Consider the following 18,013-nt stretch of genomic DNA (forward strand, 5'->3'; position numbering starts at 1 on the left):
GTTTTCATGTTTGCTGCATGATGTATGAACAAATTAGGCTTAGCCTACTCAGTACATCTGTCATGCCTGTTCTTTGCTACTTGTGAGTGTCCCACTGTGTGTTTTGCCTCTGCAATAGTGTTTTGGGGTTTCACTGAAGAAGACGTTTGAAGATGAGGAAGAGGTCGAGTAAGATGGTGAAGAAATAGGCTTAGATTTTGACACAGCGTAGGCTAATCCACATGTTTCTTACTCTGCTCTTACCTTATAGGCCTAATAAAAGATAGCCTACAATTAGACATAGAGAATCAGAAACTATTCTGCCATGTCTCGTTTCATAATGAATAACTTAATAATTATATTCCTACATGTAGTTGTAATTTCCCTGTATGTCCTGCTGACCTCAGTGAGAAGTACCTGTACCTGTCAAAACCTTTGCGTAGCATAGCACCATGGAATATATATTTAACGGCAATCAATATTATAATCTTTATCAAACAAAACATATTTGTAATAGTGGATATTCTAGAATATACCATGAAATATAAACAATTTTAAAAAATGGGGGGTATCGTGGGCTCACTCTAAAATGACAAGTCTGCCTCTTTCCAATGTAGGCCGAGACCAAGTCAATGCGTATTTTTGCTTTTAATTCTGATAGGAGACCCAGAAAGCAAAAAAACTGCCTCAAGACCGGACCCGAGTACTACACCACTACTTAGGCTTACGATGCATTCAGGAAATGGGGCCCAGGGCTGTTAAACGAGACCTTGCAGCTACATGACTAAAGGTGATAACCTGTGTTTAATGCCAGGTCACTTGAGTGTGAATCAACTCAAGAGACCTTGTTTTAGGGCTTGAAAATCCATATATCCATAGAATATACATATAAATGGCAATATGTTTTTTTTTGTGACATAAATTTTTTATATGTATGTGTGTATGACATAGTAGCTCATCATATTTTCAATCAACTGTTTCTAAAAAAACATGTTTATCAAGAATCGGCTTTAATCCAAAAGTCTATAAAAGACAACACATACATGTTTATATAACTATACAATATACTTTACATTTCATTGCATTAGTGACATATCCTGAATCTTGCTTTAGGAAATTATTTCCAAGGTGCCAGATACAGTAGGTTATGTTAAAATTCTGGCTATTTTAAAGCACTAAAACCAAATGATTTGTATAGTGTAGAAGTAACTTTATATAAAAAATGTATAGTATATATTTTTATGCTGAGGAAAGACTGTGAATGTAAAGTGAAAGTGAATTTCCTATACCAAAAAGACTTCAAAACAACATTCTATAATGCCAGGACACAAACTTGGCAATTGTCCATGAAGGATAAAAAAAACAAAATATGCCATCGATACTAAGTTAAACACATTGGACCAGGGATCCTTTCAAGCAGAATTGAACTTCCTAGTCAGCTGCCTGAGTTGCCATAGCAGCCCACACCACAGGGGGGAGCCATAGCCATTATAGGCCCACTGAAGCAATGATATGTGTGGAGTCCTTCTTGGCAGCTTCCTTGAGGACGTCCAGCTTGTCCGAGCTCTCAGGGGTGCACGCAGATGGGCTGTGGTATGGGCAGAAGGGGATGAAGCGCATAAAGGACATGGAGGACAGGCGGGCACTGAGGTTAAAGGGCAGGCCGTACACCTCGTCGCTTTCAATGGTGACATTCGAGTCCTCCTCGTGAGCTTTGTTCCATGCGATGATGCCCCGCTCACGTTTGGTCCCTGTGTGGGACAGGCAGGAAGGGAGGGACAAATGACAAATGTACAGTATAATGTTGTTTTAAAGGATTCTAAGGAATCCCATAATCCAATTAATTGGTTATTCAGTTACAAAATGCCATCAAGAGAAGGTATTCACATTGCAGATCATGCTTATTGGATAGGTCTAAAACTACACAGTGGCTTTAAGGAGACTTACCTGGGATGGTGTTGTCCAGGATGAACCCAAAGAAACCCCCAACAAACATACTGGTGGTCAGCAGCACCAGCAGCACCTGGTCAATCACAACTATCCCTGCAGTGGACACAGAAGCGTTTTCACTTGTGTGCACTTTCTTATCATCTGCATAATGATATTCCTGCTTTTATAGTAACAGCCTTAATTGCCCTAAGCCCTAAACATGCATACAACATACACCTCTACTTGTTCATGTTCTAGTGTCTAGGACAGTATTTCCTTAAAAATTGAAAAGTAAGCTGCAATGCAGGAAAAATAATCACAATCAAAATTTTTACCTGTCGCGATGGCTGTGGGGTTTTTGAATATCCAGTTGGGAATGACCAGTCCAGTGAACATGGAGAAGCCAAAGATGAAAATGTTGCGCGAGGAGTTCATATCAGCGTACTGTAAGAAACACATGACCACAGGCACATGACCACCATAGACCTCTCCAGAATAAGTCCCGGCTCCGTAACTTCCGTATCCATCCAACTTCCGGACGTCGATTGTCTATGGGAAATAACATGGCGTTTCGAAATATCATACCGGTAAAACATCTGTAGGTAGCGAAGTAGAAAAAAAATGGTGGGCAGATTGGCATACACACTTCTGCCATCTAGTTTCCACTGGATTTTTTGATTGTCGGTGCCGTTTAAGTAGTATAGTCTATAGTATGCTCCTTAGCGGCACCGACAATCAAAAAATCCAGTGGAAACTAGATGGCAGAAGTGTGTAGGCCAATCTGCCCACCAGCTTTTTCTACTTTGTCACCTACAGAGTTTGACAGGCACGATCTTTCAAAAACGCCATGTTATTTCCCATAGACATTTGACAATCAAGGTTGGATGGATAATGAAGTTAGAGGCGGACTTATTCTGGAGAGGTCTATACCTCTCCCATTACTCTTAATAAAACATAATTTCCCATTATTGTCATGAATAGACCCTGCTGCATGATCTGCATGAAAGCGAGCTAGTCTTCATAATGCGTAACATTGCCATGGTTTCAGCTGAGGGCAGCTCACCTGGAGGTTGGACACTCCCGCAGCGGCTATGACTCCGAACATGACCAGGAACATGCCTCCGATTACAGGTGTGGGGATCGTAGTAAATATGGCTCCGATTTTCCCAAAGACGCCCATGATGATCATTAGGAAACCACTGGCAATGATCACACTCCTACTGCCCACCTGGACAAAAATGACAACTCCATGTTATTCATATACATTAGAAGATCTCCAGGATTTCACAGTGGATTACTCTAATCACCTGGCACTGTCATAGCATATGCTATTTCCACACACAAAATATCAGAGGGCTTTGGCTATGGCAAATAAATTACAATATTTACATACTTCTCCTGTAGATAATGCACAATAAAATGGCCCTTTACTCACACACATAAAGTGTTGTATTGTCATGGTTCAACCCATTCTAAAGCATTATGCGGAGTTATGCAATAGTGCTTTGTCTAACTCAAAGTTCTGAGAAAATCTGACAAAGTCTTATCTCATTGTCTGGGAAATGAGCTTCATAAATCCTGTCAACATTTAAAGAGAATGAGAAACACCCCACCGTCCCACAATCATAAACTTAGTCAGTAGCCAGCTCAACCCTCTTTCAGTCTCACACCTTGGTGATGCCGAGGGCCCCCACGTTCTCGCTGTAGGACGTGGTTCCGTTGCCCGTTCCCCAGGCCCCAGCCAGCAGGCACCCTAAGCCCTCCATGCCAATGCCCCGGTTGATGGCATGTTTAGGTGGAGGAGGGGCCCCAGAGAGGCGGGCACATGCATGGTAGTCGCCCACAGATTCAATCATGGAGGATATCACCCCTGCCAGGATCCCAAACACGCCAGCCAAGCTCACAGTTGGCAGCCCCCACTGCCCTGAGGAAAGAATGAGGATTATATCAGAGGATTTAAAACGCTATTGTGATTATTCATTTTTTTTGGCCAAAGAACAATGCATCTATCATTAGCAGAGCATGTGCCTTTGTATCCATCCACAAATCTGTGAAAGAACCTCTGTATTTATACAAATCGGTTAAACAGTATCAAAAAGCGTTAAAGCATCAATAAATGCTGATCAAACATATAATAATCCATTTCCTCAAGCACACGTGAGCGTGATTACTACAAACTAATCAAGGCTGTTAACAACTCGTCCTGAGGGTTGATTGTTTGCTGGCATCAGTACCTGGGTATGGAAAGGTGAACCAAGGTGCCCGGCCTATGACGTCTCCCTTGATGTCGGTGCGTGCCAGGTAGCCGTATTGGGAGGAGTCAGAGGGCAGGACGTTGGTGACGGTGAGAATGTAGCAGACCAGCCAGGAGAGCGTGATGCCAAGGAGCACCTACAGGATATTAAAGATGCACACACACATGGAATAGCTTTACTTCAGAAGAATAAATGCTACAGTGAGGTACTAATTTGGAGATTTAATCTGTATTTATAGCATGTGAAGTGTGCAAAGCAAATTGTGCCAATAGACCATGATGTATTTAAAGTGTAACTCCGGAGTAAAAACAACCTAGGGTCTATTTATAGTAGTTAACAACTTCAAACTTTTGTTTTACGTTAATTGGTGGTGTTTTAAGCAAGACCGTTTATTTGCATCACTGAATGGGCTTACAGTGATGCCAACAGGGCAAGGTGCCACGTCGCTATACCACTAACAATGCTCAAAATATAATTACACTTCTGTGGTAGTGTTGTGAGGGCTTCTACAGCTGAAGCTGATCTTGCAGCACTGTGCAGATCTGGCTGAATCTTTCAATATAAACATGCCATAGGTTTAGCCAGATCTGCACAGCACTGATTCGACTGAATGTCCCTGCTGATTTTACACTACCAGACCAGGAAGCCATGGAATTTTCTTCTACAAATATGAGTCTTATAATCTCTCTGCACTTTCAAAGTTTACAATACTTCTTATTTTGAGTATTGTTAGTGGTATAAAATAGCAATGTGCCACCTTTCCCTGTTAGCATCACTCTGATAATGCAAATTTTTAAGTTGACCCTAGGTTGTTTTTACTCTGGAGTTACACTTTAATAACAGCTGCTTTTGTTCTCTAAGTAATGCCATTATCAGTTCAGATTGTATAAAAATCTGACAGCTCTTCTAAACCTTTTTTAGGAATAGATGTAATGAGTATTATATAGGTATTCAAATGATCTATCTGAAATCCTCTGTCAGTTCAGAATTTGTACTTCTGGCTAGTTCTGTCAGCTTTAAATAATCTGTGTGGAGGGAGGTATTCAAACAGTGCCACTCAGTTAATAAGATTAGAACACAGTCTGTTCTGTAGAATTCTACTTCCTTTTACTACCTTTAGCTTTGTTTTTTTCCAGGAATGTGCTACTACCTCTTCTTTATGTTCAGCTTAGTCATATCTGTTTAGTTTTTAGCACTTCTGAAGTTAATATTTAACATTTTCTCACACTAGGAATTTACACTTCTCTTTGAATGAGAAGGGAGAGTGAATGTGATCTTTAATTACTGACTTACAGGAAGAATCTGAAATATGTAAATCTTGGATGTGTGAAACTTCTTGGTTTTGCTGTAGGTGGGAAACGGCACTGGGATGTGTCGGAGGTACTGAGAGAACAGGACGATCATGCAGGTAGTCCTTTAAGGGAACAAAGAAAAGGGGTGTTAAATAGTATTACCCTTGTTGTCTATCTGGTCTTTATTCCCTAACCTTAAGTCTGGACCTGTTGGGCCACCGTAGAGAAGAGCCCCTATTGTGCATGTTGTTCTGTGTACCTTGTCTTTAAGTTTTACTCAGTATGCTCGGAGGCATGCTGCCTCCAGTCCATTCATTCTTAATGATAAGGTTGTTGTTTAGTACAACTCTGATTCATGGGTGTTGAATAGTATTACCCTTGTTGTCTATCTGGTCTTTGTTCCCTAACCTTAAAGGTTCTCCAAGTCTTGTTACGCAGTTTCTAAAACAAAAGGGCTTAAATGGTATTACTCTGATTCAATGGATTCCTGCTGATCAGAATTGTTAGAAAAAGCTGCAAGCTACCGGTAATTACAAATGTCAGTGGACTTTGAATCACTGATTTTTGGTTCTTTTCTTGATTCTGAACTTTGATCTGTCCAGAACCAAAGTCTCCCCCTGAAGTCAAGGGCTGGCGTGCTTTAAAAGGGCTGGCTGTGCCAACCCGCAAAAGGGCTCACCTGCAGACAATTAGGATAAAGCAACCAAAGGTAGACAATAGGAAACAGTGCCACCACAGGGCAATGGAGGGACGTACCGACTAGTAACTAGTTGTATATGTGGCGCATGCCTGAATCTAGGCCAGCCGTGGTGAAATCCAGTCCAGACACTACTTTCAGATTTTTGGACCAGTAATAAATGGTTAGTGAGGCCAGAGACGGTTGATAAAGCATATATATATGTATATTAAGGATCTTTGGTGAGGCATTTGTCTTAACCAAGCTGTAGGGTTCCAAAGATATGTCTGAGACCGTGGGCCTACTACTTATAGTAATGTTGCATGAACATGGCAGCGATTAATGCTGGATATCTTTCTAAAATAAATGGAGTGAGATTAATTTGATTTTTCTGCGAAAGCATTCTTTCAGAAATTCTTATACTTCAGCAACACGTGAAGAGACGCAAACACAGACACCTTCCACCACTACCAGTTGTGCCAGTGGTTTGTAAAGTGACGTCTAACACAAAGTTATTTAATTTTCCCAACCCAAAGCAACTTGCAACTTAACAGTTGAGTACATGGATAAAAGGTTCTCCATGAGTCAGCTAAAAAAGTACAAGTTCCTTACATTATGATAACTTTGAAATAAACCTAACCTTGATCTACAAAGTGGTCTTTACAGTTTATTTTGTGACATGGAAATAGGACATTTAAGGGTTCTTATAAGGGCCAAAATAAGACACCCAACTAGGGTTTTTTTTTGCATGAAAACAAATGAGGTACTATGTTGTATGGAAACAAATAAAGCTGCTATAATGTGTTACCTACATGGCTGCGATGCCCCAGTGGTTGCCTGCGTTCATGCCGGCCGAGTCGTAGAGCGAGAGGCCGATGAGAGAGATAGTGGGAGCGATGGTGAGGGGCCCGATGAAACGCATGAAGAGCCCGATGAGGCCTGAGAAGCCCACCACGACCTGGAAGAGGGAGCCCACCATGATGGAGCCCTGCAGCTGGGGGAGAACACACACAAAGACAACACACACACACAGAGACAGACAGACACACACACACACACAGACCCAGACACACACAGACAGAGAGACAACACACACACACATTTGATTATTCTATTAGAAATGTCTAATACTGATTAACACCACACCATCCGCATATTCTAAAGAGCCAGTGTTGTTTCATTTAATTTCATTCTTATATTATTTGTCTTCCTCAATGCTTTTTCTGTCTCATGTAATTTGAAAGCTAAGATAAAAGCTATGGTAAGCCTAGTAGACATTTACATTTATTAATTTAACAGACACTTCTATCCAAAGCGACTTACAAATGACAATTGTATTACAAGGGCCATTGTCCCCGGAGCAACTTGGGGTTAAGTGCCTTGCTCAAGGGCAAGCCCAGCTCCTTAACCACTACGCTACCACCGCCCAGGGATGCGTTTCCCAAAACCATAGTTGCTAACCTGTTAGCAACTTAGTTGGTTGGCAATGGGAAATGGCATTACAACCAACAAAGTTGCTAACTTACGGTAGTTAGGAACTATGGTTTTAGGAAACACACCCCAGTAGAGTAAGGTGAAAAGCTAAAATTCCAATAAACCTCACCCTGTTTACCTCAGCATGAAATGGTCACCAACCAACTAGGAAGGGGGGAAATATGGATTTATTGCATTAACAGTAGATATAGGCCTATACACTGTTAAAATTGACACGTGACATAACCCAGGCAAGTCATCTGGTTGTTTTTAATCAATTAAGTTATATGAAAGTGTAATAAACTCGGACAAAGACAGCCTCACCATGTTATGTTACCTGCATTAATCATTTTTTATAATGATCAAAAACACTAAACATATTGCGTGCAATCCAAATTGGGTTTGGCTGAATTATTATTGACTGAATAAGTATCTAACCGCACATCAGTGTTTGACAACTCGGTGACAACTCTCTGAACCAGGCAGGGCACGAATAAACAGCCAACACACCCAAGAAGAATCCACATCTAGCCTATGTTAGTCTATGCAAAACACATAACGTTTTAGTTGTATGGCAGGACATTGTATACATGCATACTATATGTTCAACATGAATAGTATATGCATGAATACTAAGGCAGGACATATGATTGTCCATACTGTACATTAATACTATACAATGGTGGACGAAGTACACAAATCCTGAGTGAAAGTAGAGATACACATGGCTAAATGTTACTCCAGTAAAAGTAGAAGTCTTCCTTTTACATTTCCACTTGAGTGGAAGTACAAAAGTACTTGCCTTCAAATGTATCAAGTATCGAAAGTAAAAATGTAAAAAGTATCAAAAGTAAAAGTCCTGAAATGTATTATGACTAATACAGTTGCATTTACTATTGTTGAAATGATTCGGCATAGACATAAGCATTCATTGAGCCTTTCTCCTTCATTCAAGGGGAAAATCAACTAAGAATTGTTGTATGTAAAAATAACTAAAAACAAACTAATGTGATATCTTATCTTAGATACTTACCACGTAACCACTTTTTGCTTTGTTAATGCTTTACACTTTCGGACCAAATCAAGACGTTCCCTTTTGTGTTTGATAGTGACAGATTGTCTATCATTGTCTATCATTGTATATCTATCTATCATTGTCTATCACTGTCTATCATCATTTGCTCGATGGCGTCATGAGGCTAGTTATGGTAACATCAATATTGTGAAAAGGGGTCAACAAGGTACAGTAAATAGTGGATATAACAATAACATAGGTTAGGCAACACCATTATTTAAAGCCTAGCTTGCTTAATAGAAAACACACATGTACAGTAAGTCCACATGTATTTGGACAGTCTTTTTTCCAAAAGGAACTTCAGCTGTACTTCAGCTGCCACAAAATGTAGTGGAGTAAAACGTAAGATATTTGGCCTAGAAATGTACATGGGTAGTTTCATCAGTTTAATGATCTACTGAATGGGGTATTAAACAGTGGTTAAATTAAACTGGAAGAACACAGACTCTGTTACGATTCTAGGGTTACAATCTCAGGTTAAACCGGGCGCACAACGTAAGCGTTTTGTTTGCAGAGCTTCCATTATAATAAGTGGAACTGGCTACACCATGGGAGCGCTACACCAGACATTCGAGTCTTCTAAAATCATGTTTACGCTTGGCAAATGAAACGCTTCAGTTGGCCATTCCGTGTAGCACGGCAGTTAAGTTTCTTTTTTTTTACTCCAGTGGCCCAGTCCCTTTTTAACTTTGTCTCATTGCCAGGAATGTGCTACTGCTTTTTCTTTATGTTCAGAGCCTAGTCACATCTATTTAGTTTTTAGCACTTCTAAAGTTAATCTTTAACATTTTCTCACACTAAGAATCGACCCTTCACTTTGGATGAGAGAGCAAGACATGGAACGCCAAATTGCTCTGGATGAATGTGCAAGTAAGTAATGTAAGTGTGAGACCACCATTTACCATCTACACCTGACTAGGTTCAGGGGCAATTACCATCTACACCTGACTAGGTTCAGGGGCAACTACCATCTACACCTGACTAGGTTCAGGGGCAATTACCATCTACACCTGACTAGGTTTAGGGGCAATTACGATCTACACCTGACTAGGTTCAGGGTGGTTTTGGTTGGTTGGCCAGGGTTTTTATGGTTATGGTTCAGTCCACATCAACGCGACGGACCAACCTAGCCAACCTTGACCATGCCTGAGTATTTTGGGTATTGGATATTTCAATGTGGCAGCATGGAGGGGAGTGTCTCCAGGACGCTGGTTTCACTGTTAAGCCTTCATGAGGTGACGTGGGCCTAACTTAACGAAACATCGGTGAATGAGGGTGCCCACTTAATAACCCCAATGACATGCCGCATACTATATACTGCTGTTGGATGGGCCAATTGTGTTTGTGACCATTTGTTGGCGGATTTGTGGGTAGTGTGCTTTTTAAAGTTAAACTTGAGCAGGGGCTTCTGAATGTGTTTTACCTTGGATTTTGGCACAAGGGATTTTAACATCTAATCCTGTGTATTAATGTAAAGGGGCAAGTCTACTGCTATTTGATTATCAAGTCTTTGTCTCAGGAATACATAAAACCTTAGTAAAGCTGTGTTTCTCTGAGAAGAACCATCATCAAACATTTGTGATTGTAGGCCTACTCTTCAAAGCGTTGAAATGGTTAATTGCAAAAATGCGAGCTCAGGTTAATTCAAGCATAGTTTACATGGAACATTTTAAAGTTGCATAAAGGCTTTCAAATGTCTACAATCAGAATTAATATTATTTTGTCCATTTAATGTCTTTTCACTTGTCTTTATTTGTTTGGCAGTATCAACCCACACATGGGTGTCTGCATACCAACAGACCTAATGCATGGTGGGGCAGTGGTAACGTCACCCGCTTACACTCAGTCAACTCGGGTTCAATTCCTAAACCCACTCTTACAAGTAAATGTCGCTTAGGGGAAGAGCATCTGCTAAATACCAGTCAACTTTAACCAATAACTTTAATGCTTGAATACTTACGACTTGCATGCGGCTCTGCCAGACTTGGATGAAGACGGGAGACGAGGTGTTGACCAGCGTGGCATTCTGGGTCCAGGCTGGGCACGCCCACTCTGGCATGGACAGCAGGGCCATGGAAGGCGCCAGAAGAGTGAACGTCCCGCCCTGCAGAATCGGCAACCTATCAGAACAATGGCAGCACAGCCGAATTAGCCAATCACAAGGCATCTTTACATGACGGCAGTGTTGGTGGTCCGTCCTGTTCTCAACTTAATGGAGACGCTCACACATGTGCAGGACCAGGTACCATATAATCACATTCAACATTCATCAGTGTCTCTGACTGAAATAATGGAATCAGTTAAGGATTAGCACATGTAATAAATAAGATGGAGTGCTTGTATCAAAGCAGAAAACTTGCAAGTGAAACATAATATCTACAACTCATCTTGTCAGGGCTGCTACGCTGGTAAATCATCCATAGCACAAACTGTTTTTTGTAGCATGTGCTTCACATATGTAGCACTGTATAGCACTGGTTGTCCTCTGATTTAATAGGTGTTCTACAAAGGGGACTCATTTTGTCGCTGTACTGGAAAAAGCAACATTTTAAAGATAAAAACTCAGGGAGAATTCGCCATCTTAGTGGACTTCCATGCTCATGAACTTTAGAGGGGTAACATTTTAAAATCATGGCCTTAAATGGCTTGACCTAAAATGTCCAACACAGAGCCAGCATCACATGGAACCAAGCAGAGTCTAATTTACCCAAGCCCTTCAAGGTGTGAGGGTATCCAGTCTACTGAACAGCCAAACAGCAGCCTTCTATGCATGTCCATTTTAGATGCTTTGACATGAAAAGGGTTCTTTGAGAAAGAAGAAAGCGCAGGCACAGTGAACTCTGTGGGCTGACCAACCCTGACCCACTCATGTGAACCAGGCCACATTGTTTTTGGAGATCAGATTTAAGGCACTAAGAAGCCAGCTGATTCAAATCCCGTGAAGAGATGTGAGCTGCCATTACTGTCCAATCAAGATTCCTAAAGGTTAATGCAGTGTGGTGGCACTCCTGAGTGCTTCAGATGGAGAGCTAGGAGGAATCCAACACAATGATTCACCTTTTAGGACCTGCATTTTAATAGGGAATCTATATTACAATTGTTTTGACCAAAAGTAAACTTCTTTTTATAATGTGCACTTCACAGCACACATTTATTTTAGGTCAAACCAATATGAAGATTTGCTGAGCAAGGTTACAGAACAACTTTATCTATTATCTCTTTTTTATTCCTTTATTACTGATGTAAATCTATAATACTCCCACCATCCACACCCATCTTCCCCCTATCCACAGTATTCATGTTGATATGAAATTCCTATCAGCTGATAAAAACCAACATGCTCTTTTCCGACTACAGCTACCTCACTGTTTACACTGCCACCATCTCCACATTGTCACAACGAAACACAAACCCAATCAGGACAAGCTTACGGAATTTGGAATTACAAGGCACAAGATTCTGCTCTAATAAGGTTCAAAATTCCAACCTAATCCTATTTAAGACTCCAGCCAATGCAAGGGTAGACCTCTGCTGGGGCCTCTGCAATACAGTACTGCACACCGAGTTCAATTTCAATGTTCAAGCATCTGACTGATGCAGGCACTTTGAGTTTTGTAGCTTTCTGTGCCCAAACTGAGTTGTTGGTACAGTGGATACAAAATGTCTTTGTCCTGCCGATAAAGACTTGTACAGGGACCGCAAAACTGAAAACAGTGACTGCTCTGTGAATGTTAATATTCTGTATGTTCTTGATTTACTATAAAAGCCTCCTGAAATTATTAGTGTTGTGTGCTTTGAACAAAAATAAGAACTGTCACGTTGCTGGACATGTCTGTGTTTGTGGAACTGGCAAACTTGGGTCTTATATGTGTATATACGCATTTTTTTAGGTCACTGGGACAAACATCACACATATGCACACACACACACACACACACACACACACAATTGGGTTTAGCTTATCATAACATGGGGCTTATTGAAAAAGGAGGACCGCGTATGCTGTAGAATATACTTGACCTACATTTTTTAAGTTTCTGGACAGTGGTTTTCTGAGGTCAAACTCCTGGACAGATAAGACTGTTCAGTGCAAATAAACACAGTTCTGGTATTTGGACAAAAAGTTATTTTCACCTCCAATCACAAGAGGATTAGTCTCACAAAATTCACTTTCTATTCATAAACTGTATTTGACCTTTGAATGAATGCTGCTGTCTTTTGGAGTTCAATACCAGCAGCCACAAGCTGCTATCATCATGAATGCATGGTACTGGCATAAGGAATCACACTGGAAATGTTGAAGTGGCAAGTTTATTTGTACTTTAGACGTTAAATTAAAGGAACCGTATGTAGGATTTTGGCCAAAACTGGTACTACAATCACTTTCAAAATACTGTAGACCGGTGTACACCGCATATGTGGTAACTAGAGCAGAGCTGGCAACCCAGATGCCGAAACACTACTGACTTTGTGATTACTAGATAGGTGGAGGGTGGCAGATCAGGCTAAAACACAAATATGTAAACATCAACATCAGTTGAGGGCTGCAACTTCACTTTTTTAAATGACGATATCCTGGCCGGACTACTGTTGTCAGTGATATAAGTATTTGAAATTAGCATGATTTCCTAATGTCTAGTGACAAATCAGGGCCATTTTATGATTAATTGAATTACATTTCTTACATACGATTCCTTTAACCTTTTTGGTATTTCCCTCCTTATCCATACATATGTGCAATACCTGCGGACAGTAGTGAAACCCCTGTTGTTGATGTTGTTGTTGTTGTTGTACATGAACATATACGTGACCATGTACATGGCCAAATACATGTCCAAGTAGTGTGCAGTAGTGGCTACCCTGATGGTGTGTTGTTGTTGTTGTTCTTGTTGTTGTTGTTGTTGTTGTTCATGTGCAGGTACAGGTACATGCCCTACTTGTAAATTATATTTGCTGTCATGTTTGCTGCTGAAACAATCCACATTTCTCCATTGTGAGATAATTAAACGATTGTCTTATCTTTTAAGTACTAATTTCTGTACAGCGGAAAGAAACGTTTCACTCCCATAAAACATTTTACTGCTTTGATATGTCAGAATGCCTGAAACGTTCCTAGGATACATCAAACTGACATTGATTGCCTGAAATTACAAGTACATCTTTAAGTTCAACGATCAGCTCCTATATCACGAGCGCAACGCTGGTGGTGTCAACCATTCAGCTGCCGTGGTATTACAAACAAAAAAACCCTCGTGCTTGCTGCTGGTCAGTGTGATCCCCGCTTTACTGTTGTAATGAGCCAAGCATCTCTGAATGGGCTTGTTCACGCATGTCTTCTATCTTTACACTACTAATCATCAGGGTAGTCATCTTCCAGTGCAAAGGCTTATTGTATAATTCTGTCAATAAATTACTGATTAATTATCACCTGACTAATCCTCACAATTCATGTACATTTCAGACATCTCTAAAGATAAAAGAAGACCTTTCTGTGTGTGCATGTGTGTGTTTGCGTGCATGCTTGTGTGTGTGTGTGTGTGTGTGTGTGTGTGTGTGTGTGTGTGTGTGCGTGCGTACGTGTCTGTATCACCTGATTCCAAATATGACCTGGAGTAGTGTGCAGAGCCCTGAGACGAAGAAGATGGTGCTGATGAGGTGGCTCTGGGTCAGACCGTCATGCTGAAGGCACAGGCCCTGTGACAGGATCAGCGGGATGGCTATGATCCCTCCAAACGCTGTCAGGCAATGCTGAAGGAGAGAACAGGAGAGAGGAAGGGAGGGAGGAAAGGAGAGAAAGAGGAAGGGAGAGAAGGAGAGAGGGGGAGAGATGGAGATAGAACAGAGATTAAGGGGGAGAGAGAAAGAGCACAAGGAAGAAGCAAATATACTGTATGTTTAGAGGCAAAACAAAAACAAACAAAAAACAAAGACCACAGATGGCTGCAGGACAAAAGCAGATCTACCCGGCTAATACACAACTAAAATTACTGAATGTGTCCTTTATGGAGGTTTCAGACTGAATCTTAAGAGCAGAGGCCTTGCATGTCCTCAATAAATAAATTGGGAAAAAATACTCAATGATATTAACTAATGTAACATTAAATCCATTTTTATATCATCGCATACAGCAGTAATAATCCCCCAGGTCAGGATTTTCTTTGAGAGATGTGGAGCATATTTGTGGGCTAGTTGCTTCAATCTAATCAATTACTCATTCACAAATCTAATCAATTAGTCACCCACGCAAATCAAAACCTTGTGGACCCTTTGCCATTTCTGGGTCTCAAGGCACACACATGGTGTGTACCAAAAATGCTATGGCTCCCCGATGCCTCATACCTGAATTCCCAGGATTATGCAGAGGTACCATGGAGGGACGTCCGTCACACAGTAGACGAGCTTGTCCCTGTCGTTCTCCCCAGACAGAGCTTTGCCTTCTGGGATTTCATAGAAATGTTCTGCTCCATCCACCTGTAGTGCATGAAAGAGATTTCAGAACTTTAGAACAACACTCAATAACCAACACACTGTAATTCTGCACACAGTGAGAGAGAGAAATGCACATAAAGGTGTTCAAATTAAATCACACACACAAAAAAACTGAGCAATACAATTACAATACCAAACAGTAGTAACACTAACTAGCGTGATTTTCCACTTTGCAATTTGCCACCCATCCTTATAATGATGTTCCATAGCAATCCAAAGTTCAGGTGGCCAGGGTATTTAAACCGCTGTTGAACAAAGATGGTCAGTTAAATGTATAGAGTTTTCAGATAACAGATACAAGGAATGCGTGCAAGCCTTTTTACTTGAGCCCCCAAGAATGAGATGCCCTAGCAAGCAGCAGCCGGGTAGATGGCTGTGAGGCGAACCCCGGACGATGTCACATGACAACTCATGATAACTCGTGATGTAACACCAGCCCAACCAGTAGCTGGTCGACCCTCGCACTCGCCGTATCACTCACTCCGCTGTTCCCACAAAGTGGACCCACCCTGGGTGACCCTCAGGGATCAAAACATATCACACCATTATGCAGTGAAGGTATGCGTGTCAATGTCTTTGTGTTGCTTTCAGTCAATGTCTTTTGTGTTGTTCTTTCAGTCAGGGGTGTCCTTGTCCTGTGGAGTGGATGTTTTGGAATGATGGTGTTCAATTTCTAGCATCATAAGGTTGCACAAGCGAAGAATTCCATTCCACACACACACACACACACACACACACACACACACACACACACACACAAAGAACTTCACACACACACACACAGTGACAAAATGGAATAGATGAAAAAAGGGTCTCTGTGTTTTACAGAGCCTACAGTGGAGGCCTACAATCTAACACCACACAAGCCTAAAAAATGGGTTAATAATGGCCAGTTCATTTCAGACAGACATACCCACATCCGGGCATAAGATTACAACACATTTACCATCCAAGCATTGCTGAAGATCATACTAATTATACAAGTGACCCATGACTCAATGTGAAAAAATACTTTCATACTCAAACAGTTCACATATATTCTGAAGTGTACCTATTGATATTAAACATATTCATAATCTATACTTTATTACTTACTACTAATAAAAAATATTTATTTGATAGGGACAAATACAGTATACATAGACAAACTGAAAACAGTTATCTGATGCATGTGTTTATAGCTAATGCTAATTTTCAACACTTGTCCCTAGACTAGAAGGGCTTTTATGATTAAATGCAGTAGAACAAAAAAAATCCAAAATTAAATAAATAGAGATACATAAGAGAGATTGAGGAAGACATAGACATAATAAAACAAGAGTGTAGTTTTAAAAAAAGGGACAGTTGTTCACTGACTGACTCAGTGCCAGGTAAGGAGGTCTGTTGCTGCTACCAAAACAAAAGTTCTCGGGCTGATCACATGGGTAAAGGGCATAATTTTTACTAAGTCTCCTTTATGTTAGCCTTTTTAGTGAAACAATCGATTTGAAACACACTCCAGATTTTACTGCAGCTTTCAAAAACACCCCTCCTAAACCCCCTAATACTGGACAAGAGCTCTCTAGAACACTTACGTTCCTCTGACAACAAGTAAAGCTAAGTGCTTTTAACAGAGCTCACCAGCCAAGCAGCGTTCAGCTTACAGACTCTCAAATATAAATAACCTTTATCATCCAAATTAATGTACACTTTGGTTCTTTAACAGTCGAATGTCTTGAGGATTGCCATTTTAAGGCCTTGTCATACATGTCGTAATGAATGGTTTTCCTACTCACTGCAAAGGCAAAGTTGTCCAGTCCATTGCTTTCCTTTTCAGGAGTCATTAGGTCCACATAGAGTGCAGGACAAACTCCTAATCACGAGTGAACTCTGATAGGCCTACTCCTAGACCCTTATGAGTTAGAGAGAGAGAGAGAGAGAGAGAGAGAGAGAGAGAGAGAGAGGGAGGGAGTGTGTGAATGAGACAGGAAAAGGGAGAGATAGATAGTGCAAGAGAAAGGGAGGGAGGGAGCATGAGAGAGAGAGAGAGTCAATATGTGCAAGTGAGAAGAGGGAAAAGAAGGAGTGCAGAGAGAAAACCAAAACAGAGAGTGACTGAATAAATGGGAGTGGTTGTGGGGCAGGGTTAGAGTAAGAGATAGAGAGAAGAAGAAGAAAGAAAGAAAGAAAGAAAGAGAGGAGGGGAGGAAAAGAGAGAGAAGACAGAAAGTGGGAGTGGAGACACGAGACGTGCGCTATGGCTCCTGCTGATTGGAAATAGAATAACAGCCATTAGATGCTCATGTGAAGCCAATTTCTGCACACCAACAGGCAGCTGACTACATCCTCGTGAACACACACAAACACAAGCACAAACACACATGCACGCACGTGCACACACACACACACACACACACACACACACACACACACACACACTGATCATATGCAAAAACAAACCAAACACATACATAACATAACATAACTTGAGTGCATGCATAACGTAGCATAACCTGAGTGCATGCATAATCACTCATATCGAGTCTGTCTGTCTCCTCTCTGTGCGTCTCTGATTTTTATTTCACTATTCCAGAAATGCTTATAACAAACTCATCAAAGACACAAGAAACAAATGGATGCCAACATTCATATTTAAGCTTTTGATTGATGAAGGGGTGTTACAGTTACACTTATCTTTTCAGTTTGTCTCATGATCCTTGTTTTTTTTGGAGGTTGCAGGTCTAATCTAAATCAAGGCAAGTAGGCTATGTGCAGTGTCAGAATCTGTGTTCCCCAGACCCCTTATAGGATGAATTTAGTCAGATTGTATGAATCAGTGTCTCCCCTGTATAATAGAGCTATTATG

General features: G+C 40.9%; 1 protein-coding gene across 1 annotated transcript; it reads right to left on the reverse strand.

Moving 5' to 3' along the window:
• Nucleotides 1-972: 972 nt before the first annotated feature.
• On the reverse strand, nucleotides 973-17,054 carry LOC125303555 (solute carrier family 23 member 1-like). The gene is made up of 12 exons (XM_048257363.1): nucleotides 16,944-17,054; nucleotides 15,019-15,150; nucleotides 14,270-14,427; nucleotides 10,640-10,799; nucleotides 6,944-7,125; nucleotides 5,457-5,577; nucleotides 4,143-4,299; nucleotides 3,579-3,832; nucleotides 2,972-3,136; nucleotides 2,244-2,352; nucleotides 1,927-2,022; nucleotides 973-1,730 (listed from the first exon to the last, which is right to left on the reverse strand). The coding sequence occupies exons 1-12, from the start codon at nucleotides 16,989-16,991 to the stop codon at nucleotides 1,468-1,470; spliced, it is 1,845 nt and encodes a 614-aa protein (XP_048113320.1). The 5' UTR covers nucleotides 16,992-17,054; the 3' UTR covers nucleotides 973-1,467.
• Nucleotides 17,055-18,013: the final 959 nt, after the last annotated feature.

This window comes from Alosa alosa, chromosome 11 (genome assembly GCF_017589495.1).
Source record: "Alosa alosa isolate M-15738 ecotype Scorff River chromosome 11, AALO_Geno_1.1, whole genome shotgun sequence".
In the NCBI taxonomy this organism is placed as follows: Eukaryota; Metazoa; Chordata; class Actinopteri; order Clupeiformes; family Clupeidae; genus Alosa; species Alosa alosa.